General features: G+C 47.1%; 1 protein-coding gene across 7 annotated transcripts in view; it reads left to right on the top strand.

Annotated features, from left to right (window-relative positions):
• Positions 1-9,051, top strand: part of veph1 (ventricular zone expressed PH domain-containing 1) — a 403,802-nt gene that overhangs the window by 116,652 nt on the left and 278,099 nt on the right. For all 7 annotated transcript variants that reach the window (XM_072474424.1, XM_072474420.1, XM_072474419.1 and 4 more), the window contains one exon: positions 504-667. In XM_072474424.1, the coding sequence (XP_072330525.1) occupies positions 504-667 (164 nt within the window). The remainder of the gene's footprint in view (positions 1-503; positions 668-9,051) is intronic.

Here is a 9,051-nt window from a genome sequence, read left to right as displayed (position 1 = left end):
AGAGAGACAGAGACATTTAGAAAGGGAATTCCAAAGTTTAGGGCCCTAGGGCAGAGTCAAGTGAAACCACATAAATTTCTGTCAAACACCAGAAGCATTTTAAAAACTCCTCGTAGCAAGCAAAATTGTATTCATCCTCTGTGCTATGATGGGGTTAAATAGTTAGACAGCAAGCCTGACTATTCAGTTCAATAATGATTTCCTTATGTTACGGTTTAATTTATGAATGGTATGTAGGTTGTAATAGCTTTGAGGTCACCTGTTGTGCTGTAACTTATTCTTACTACATTTAAGGTTTTTGAACATTTCTTTTCAGTCAAGGAAGAACTAATTTAACCGTTTTTTTGATTCATATTCCTTAAATATAGCTATGATATCTTGCATACTTTCAGTGGTATCACCTTTTGTTTATTTATCACAGATTCCTTCATGCACACACCGAGGAATGGTTTCCAGATGATTTACCAACTGTTGAATCCTTTATTTTCTTGTTGTGCTCACAGGGAATTCTATGTTGTTGCGTGTTTTACCTTTGGTGTACGAGAAGCAGCCTGAACCTATTAACTACCACATGACAGAACTAGTCCAATTAATGTCTGGACTGGAACCATCTGAGCAGCAGCATCTTCTCCGCCTTCTCCAAATAATAACTAAGCAATGTCCTCAGGTAAAAGACTTTTTAACTGTTCAGTTATTTTCTTTCCATCACACCTTTCACGATAACCGGGTGAATTGTTGCAATGTTGGAGAAGCGGCAAACAATTTGCACAAAACTCTCACAAATGGTAATGTGATAATGGATAGATCATCAAATTTTTGTGATGTTGTTTGCGAGATAAATATTGGCTAGGACACTAGGAACAACACCCTGCTCTCCTTCAATATAGTTCCATCCTTAACATTCATGTAAAAGAACAGGTGGGGCCTCAGCTTAACATCTCATCCAAAAGCCTACACCTCTGACGGTGTAGCACTCCAACCTCACTGCATTGGAGTGTCAACCTTGATTTCCATCCTCGAGTGTGACTTGAACCAACAACCTTCGTGCTCAGAAAGTGAGAGTTCTACCACTGAGCCACAGCTAAGACATGTCGTTTGGTTATTTGTGTCACTACCGTTACCATGTTTCCCTACTTTCAACATTGACCACTTCAAAAATGCCATATGATGTAAGCTCATTTGTTTCTTTGAATAATGACATAAGACTAACAACTGGAACATAGGAGCATGTTCTTTATTTGAGTTTTCGCCTCAATTATGTTTTTCAGTTCTATTGCCTTAATAGTAATAGTCCTGGGCAGGATTTTACAGCTCCCAATGTGGGACCAATCCGCCACCTTCCCACCCGCCACTAACCTGTCTCCTATCTCATAAAGGGTTGTTGGAGGTGTTGCGTGGTCCGTCAGCCTTTGGGCCTATTGAGGCCCTTAAGTGGGCAAATAATGACCACTTAAGTGCTTCATCCTGCCCAGGCACTATTTTATCTGAGACGGGGGAGACCCATGCCAAGTGGAAAGCCTGGCAGCTTTTGCTGGATGGGCTGGTGTCAAGCAAGCAGGGAGTGGTCAATATTCTTTGGGAGACAACCCCCCCCCACCCCCCCAAACAACCTTCCTCCCCAACATCATACTCCCCTTACCCTCCCCACTGGCCTCTCAGGTTCCATCAGGCAGTTGTGACCAGTTTGTGTCTTATAGGACCCTCGAGGTGGCAGACTTGAGAGGTCAGGGGGCTAGGGGGTTGGGTTTGCTGGGGTGCAGTGCTTCAGGCAAACCTAGAGTCCCAGTCTGCCTACCTGGGTGCAGGAGCAGGCAGAGGTCACCTTGTCTGCGGTATCGCGCCCCCCCCCCCCCCCTCCCTCCACCGTCCCATCTTGAAGTGCTCTCTCTTACTGCCTTCCATCTCAAGCTGCTGCTCGTTTTAAGTTGCAAGGCCACTGATTGGCCCTCCAACTTTGAGAGTTCACCCATTATTCATTGTCGTCATGCCAAATATGGGGCACCCTGTGAAAATCCCAATGAATACCTGTTTCCACCCCAGGGGCTGGTTCAACACCCAAAAACAGTCTGGCCTCTGCTTCCCCAGAGGGAAAATCCAGGTCCTGCAATTTTAACATGTTAACACATTCAACTTGTCTAAGAGAAATGTACTTTTCATGGCAATTCAGTGGCTGTAAATAAACAACTGAATAGCATACTTTTTTTTTACTGTAAATGGATTGTAAAGTCTAATTCAAGATTGTCATTGTCACAGGGCGCCAAGGATTATTGATTTTAAAATTCATTCACAAGATATGGGCATTGCTAACAAAGCCAGCAGCTATTGCCCCTCTCTACTTGCCCTTGGAAAGATTATGGTGAGCTGTCTGTAGCAGCTTGTGAAGTTCCCCAGAGTACTGCCAAATAGGGAATTCCAGGGCCAGGAATTTATGTTGGATTTTATGGCGTGTCTCCCACCGACGGATGTGATGGGCCATTTAAATTTCCATTTACTTCGGCAGGACTGCAATATCCCGGTAGGAAGGAAGAGCTCTGTTAGTCCAGGAAGAGTGAATATTTAAGATGGTGGATGAGGTGCCAATGAAGCAGGCTACTTTGTTTTGGATGGTATCAAGCTTGCTGAGTATTGGAACTGCACTCATTCAGAAAGGGAATATTCCATCACACCCCTGACTTGTGCCTTATAGGTGGTGGAAAGTTTTTTGGGGTCAGGAGAAAACATCACAGAATACATCAGGTGGAGTCATCCCAGAAATTGACAAAGCCCCTACGCTTAACCCGCTGACAGCAATGCCAACTTTTCCACTGTATTGTGCGACATTTAGTGAACAAAACAAGCAGGCACAGGTTTCACATCGGGTCATTGGCAGGTGGCCAATCACAGCAGCACTTCAATGATCCGGGAACCATATTTAAAGGCTGATCTTGAACACAGCTTGCACCCTTCATCAGAGGAAGCTGTTGGGAAGTCAAGGCTGCCAAACCCAGGAAGCATGCTATACCCACGTTTACAGAAGCTTCCCTCGAGTGCTGGCTGGACATAATGGAGGCCCACTGTGATGTATTTTGCACACGCTCTGGGTGAAGTCCTGCAAGCAAGATCGCCAAACCAGCATGGGTGGCAGTGGCAGTGGTGGGCATTGTCAATGCCGTGCAGAAGAGGACTGCCATTCAATGGCACAAAAGGACGAACAATCTCCTCCATTCTGCCAGGATAAGTCACTCTTCTCATCACCATCCACCCATTACACATCCTACAGGGATCTCAGTCAGTGTCAGCTCAATGGGACACCACCACTAACTCTCCCACACATGCCTTCATCTTCCCTGCGGGTTGTGCTCTCATCACCTCTCACCATCCACACAGGCCAGGCATCCTTATCCTCTGCTCTGTCATGCATGCTGCTTACGCTCCTGCCATCTATCCCTATGAAAGATAAGCTGACACACAACAAGAGGAAGAGATCACAGATGTGTGGAGAGGTGCCAGAACTGGAGGTCCTCATGGTCTTTGAGGAGAGAGTCATTCAGTTGCCCAATGAGGACATGGACCTTTCCTATGCTGATGGTGAGCTCGCCAGCGCTTAATCAAGTGAGGATCCAGCACTGCAACATCCATCTTACAACAATGCTGTTAGTGACATTTCCTGTTTCACAGGCCCCTGCCATGCATTAATGATCTCTCCTTTTATTCGCAGGTTCATCTGGGAAGCAGCCGAAGGGATTCACCAGTCAGGTTCTCAACTCCAGCCCTGAGAGCAATATAGAATTCACAGACCCTAAAAAGAACTGTCACAACACTCACCCACACCCTCCATCAGCTCAGACACCTCAGTGTAACTGAGTTCTAAACTTGCCACGGGGTCACGATCTGGTGAGCACGTCGCACTGGCTGGTCCACAGCAGGTGGAGGCAGGGATGTCCCAAGGAGCTGGCACTTGAAGGATTGCTGGAGGCCAGGATTCTGCTGAGTCCGGGTCAGATGTTAAGCTTCTGGACTTTGTAACAGCAGGCTTGAAATGTTAAGAAGCTGGAGTTACAAAGTTTGGGTATGGGTGTTAATCACTTGTACATAATGTTCACTTCTGTACATAAACTCCCACTAATTGCATCCTTTTTGTGGCTCCTTGTTATGATGAGCAGTGTTCCTGTTAGTCTGAAGTGAAAGCTCGATTCCTACACAATATAAAGGCAGGGGTTCTCAGTCCAGCGTCTCCTCCTTGTGCTTTGTTCAACTGTCCCAGTACATTGATGGTGTTCCTTCACAGTGATGGAACCCATCAGTCATGCCTGTATCTTGATGGGAATTATAATGTCTGCCAGAATGTACTACTTGGAGTCACAGAGTTCAGTCATTCTCCCTGTGTGCTCTATGCACCTTTGAGATGCACCTAGTTCCCCCATTCCATCAGCTTCTGTCTCCAGTGACACTGTGGCGCTCAAGGGTTCAGCTAACAAAGGATGCCATAGGATCACACAAGTGCTTCTTGAGTGGGAACAATTGCATGAGTAGCCTAACTCCTGGCATATCAATTGAGCTCAAGCAAAATGGTCTCTGTTGCAACTGAATACTCATCTTACATATGTTTTATATTTGTTTTGCCCTATTCTTCATCCTGCCTCCATACACCAGAACCACCCCCCGCCCAAAGTGGATGCGCAGAACTTCAGACCCACCCCCCAACCCGCACTGAAGCCCATGCCCTGGCACCACAAGGCAGTTGCGATGAAGCTGCAGACTTGCCTGTGAACACTGACCCCCCACCAATCCTGAAACCATGGAGCTGCTGCGTGAGCTGATGTTAGATGGTATGAAACGTGGCCAGCCACTAACCGGTGGGAGGGATGATCGTGTCCTGCATTTACGCCGATGGGAAATGCATCCAAGACCTTCTCGTGATATTTTCCACTTGCCCTGCTAAACCCGCCCGTTGTGAACGGGACCAGAGAATCTCAGCCCTAGCCTTTAGGGGCTTGCGATTGTAGCCATAGTATTTATGTAGCTGGTCCAGTTAACCTTCTGGTCAATGGTGGCCTCCTGGATATTGTTTTAATGGTTAACCCAATTAGAGCTGATATCGGACAACATCCACAAAGGCTGCATTTAATTTTGAACGTTTTTGAGACATTTATAATCTAGCAACACCCTCCAGAGTTAAGCTTTCTGTTTGCAAAACTGCCACTGTGAGGAGTCACCATGTAAATTCCCAGGCAGTAAACTGGAGTTTATGTCTTGGCAGAAAAGCCGCTGAAATTGTAGTCGGGCATGACTTCCGCCCGTTCATCTCTCCTACCACTGACCGCAGGAAAGATTTCAGCTCCACCACCCTATCCCCACCTAACCTTTGATGCTAAGGAGTAATTTAGCATGGCCAATCCACTTAACCTGCACACCTTTTGGACGTTGAAAGGAGACTTAAGCACCTGGCGAAAACCCACGCAGACATGGGGAGAACGCACAGAAGGTCACCGAAGGCCAGAATTGAACCTGAGCCCCTGGCACTGTGAGGCAGCAGTGCTAACCACTGTGTCACCGTGCCTCTGTTTCAGCCCAAGAGACTAAAGGTAATGGTGCAATTGCTCTGCTGGATGATGAGAATATCTTTGAGTAACATTTTTAAAAATGATCAGCTCCCACTATCTTTTTTCGGAGAGGCTGAATAGAGAAGGAAGCAGCATTGAGTGAGATTTTTGTGGAAACTTTATTAGGAAAAGCGATATAAAAGTTGAAATAGTATGACTGTAATGAAGGCTCATGCATTTATGACATTAAAGTATGGTTGACATATTTATATATATAAATATATTTGTATCTTAAAGTAGATTTAAAAGTTGTTCACCAGGTGTATGTTTATGTCCAATCGATAAGTTGAATCAATGGAAATGAAATTTGACCCTTTCTACAGTCCGTGTCTGATCCACAATGCAGGTTTTACATCCCTGTGATGGGATTTGAAAATCTACGCCAGATGTAGAAGCTGTATCTAGAGGTATTCAATCAGTTCATGCTTGTCCGCACAGTTTTACGCTTTGAAGTGGCACTCGTTCCAAAATGAATGTTGGGGCACGATAATCCTTTCAGGGAAATGATTGGAACGGTGTAATTTAAAAAGGTCTTTCACAGTGAAATTGGATACATGGGGTAAGAGATGTTTCCACTGCTGCAGAAAATGGAAGTAATATCCAGTCTGAGAAGAATAGGAAAGGGACTAATGGCTAAGAATATGGAAGTATGTTCACCATCGAAGCTGTGACCACCTGTTTGCTGCAAATTGCGAGGGTTTACATACCTGAATGATGAGAGTGAAAGTAATAGATAAAATAGTTTCCTAGTGATAATGGGGAAGTAAAGCAGAAAGAGTAAAGGGTGAAATTATGCAGAGGAAAGAGGTCCTCGTGATTTATTGTATATGTTCAATTTTTAAGCAGATGTCAGAAGAAATCCCCATAAGGGATGTGTTTTAGTTTTGGTTTGGGACGATCAGATCGTAAGGATTCACCGTTCAGTTCTTCGTGCATTGAAATTTAACCCTGCGTTCCTTCTCTTTGATGATTTTATGCCAAGGAAAATCTGATGCTCTTAAAACAGGAAGTCTAGGGTCATCAAGGAATGCTACAAAGCAATGTTTCTCAGACTTCATCGTGCTTGAGATAATTTGAGCCAGATTTTGCAGTTGGAATGACAACAAAATTGTCAGCATCCACCGTCATTATGAGACACTCAGTGAGCTCTGGTGTCTGTACAGGTGTATTTATGCACAAAGGCTGGAATTTTAAGGCCCTGCTGTGGCAGGGCTGGGCTGTAAAATGCAGTGACCTGTTCAAACCGCCACTGACGTTGGCAGGAATGGAAGATGCTGCCGGTAGGAAGGTTGGCATTGTGCCAATGTTTGGCAAAGTGTCAACTCGGGTGGGCAAAGCAGAATGTAGCCCTCCAGCTGCACTGCTGGCTTTTCCCGCCATATTTATTAACACTTCATCAAAAACAAGTAAGGGGTGGGTCCCATGACATCATGCTGGTGGGGCGGGCTGCAATCAGTGCAACTTGAGCTCTTGAAAGATCTCTCAGCCAATAGAGGCTGGTAAACCTAAAGAACAGGGCAGCACGGTAGCACAAGTGGGGGCAGCACAGTAGCACAAGTCGATAGCATTGTGGCTTCACAGCGTCAGGGTCCCAGGTTCGATTCCCCACTAGGTCACTATCTGTGTGGAGTCTGCACATTCTCCCCGTGTCTGCGTGGGTTTCCTCCGGGTGCTCTGGTTTCCTCCCACAGTCCAGAGACGTACAGGTCATGGATTGGCCATGATAAATTGCCCTTAGTGACCAAAAAGGTTAGGAGGGGTTATTGGGTTAGGGGGATAGGGTGGAAGTGAGGGCTTAAGTTGGTCGGTGCAGACTCGATGGGCCGAATGGCCTCCTTCTGCACTGTATGTTCTATGTTCCAACCACCTGGAGCAATGGGCATCGCTGGTATTGTAGTAGGCCCAAGCTGAAGATCATCGCTGGAGCCCTGAAAGGTAGCTGAGCTGGTATTGTCGGGTCCAGTTAGAAAGGCCCTGGTGAGGGGAGAAATGGCAGAAGCCAATTATAATGACATACTGGGTTCTTTCCAGCATGGGCGGCACTTGCCACTGGCAGGTCTGGGGCAGCCAATGCACAACAGAGAGACCTGTCAGTGGCTGCTTAAGATGCACTTCTGCTGTCTTGACAGGTCGGGTGGGGACTGCACTCTCCCACATTGTCGTGGTCTGCTGCAGCAGTGGGACAACATCCTTGACGATGACGACTAGGAGGGGCATAAAGTCTCCTCGGGTGAGGAGGAAGACCAGGAGGGAGTGGAGGAAGGGGCCAAAGAGGAGCCAGAGGATGGAGGCCAGGAAGGGGTGAGAGTTCACAGGGATCCCTCATCACTTCCCGCTTTGCACAATAGGACCATCATGTTGTCTGACAGTTCGACAACCCCCTCCCCACACCCCCAAGAGCTCAGTGAAACCTCCGCGAACAAGGGAAGAGGTCTGTATGAAAAACAAGTCTTCAGGGGCTTGTCTTGGAGATTCCTTCTGCCCGTTTAGCCTGTCAATGCAGGAGGGTGGTGATGATTTATGTAAGGAAAGCCCAGATGCTCCTCAGCCTTTTTTTATGTTTGACTCCTGTCTGTCTGCTGCCAGCATGCAGACTCCATGGTTCAGGTGTGAGTGAGGTTCAAGGCTACATCTCATTGTCCTGTAGCAGTAGAGGGGATTTTAGGCAAGGGACTAGGGCTCACTGATGAATGCCAGAGTCCTTCCAGGATGTATGCTACTCTCGGTTTAAGTGGGCGTAACCTTTTCCCTTGCATTGAGGGCCTGTGAGAACAGCTATGTTCTGATGGGGTGAAGATCTATCCCAGTGGAAAGAGGGTGAAAGACAGTGAAGCCTTAACATTGTGAACAACAAGGGTTTAATAATGAATTGAGACATTTCATTATGACCCCCAACGATCTGTGCCGAACTTGACTCTGTGCCCCTACTACACTTTGGTTGCACATCAGAAGCGGAGGTAGCCTGCTGCATTCCATGCCCTGTTGCCTGAGATTGCATTGGCTGGCCTCCTCTGGAGGGCCTCAGCCTCCTTTTGAGTGGCACTGATATTGTCACGCCACCTTGTTGTGCCCACTGCCCTTGGGATGCGCTGGGATCAGGAAGAGGGGATTCAGAAAGGCTGGTCACTCCCAGCATGGAGGGCCCTGAGATTTGCTACAGCTTTCCCCCCACCCTTTGTGTGCTTATGGGCCCCTGGGTTACTCCATGGCATGGAGGGGCACCAGTAGTGAGCTCCAGAAGCCTCAAAGTCATCTGGCGCTGCCAGCCCTGGAGGCTCGAAAGTGTTTGCACTATGGTTGAACCCCTCAGCCATGGTCTTCAGGGACTGAGCCATGCTTCAGAATTCTCCAGTCACGGCTCTGATGTCTTGCCCCAGGATTTCCACTGCAGAAACCTTCCTTGCAGTGTTGGCCTTGGTGCCACGCATCACCAGCAACATCTCCTGCGACAGAAGGCTTTGGGACTCCT

This window comes from Scyliorhinus torazame, chromosome 14 (assembly GCF_047496885.1).
Source record: "Scyliorhinus torazame isolate Kashiwa2021f chromosome 14, sScyTor2.1, whole genome shotgun sequence".
Taxonomy (NCBI): Eukaryota; Metazoa; Chordata; class Chondrichthyes; order Carcharhiniformes; family Scyliorhinidae; genus Scyliorhinus; species Scyliorhinus torazame.
Note: the sequence above shows the minus strand (reverse complement) of the source record. Positions and strands in the feature narration are given on the sequence as shown.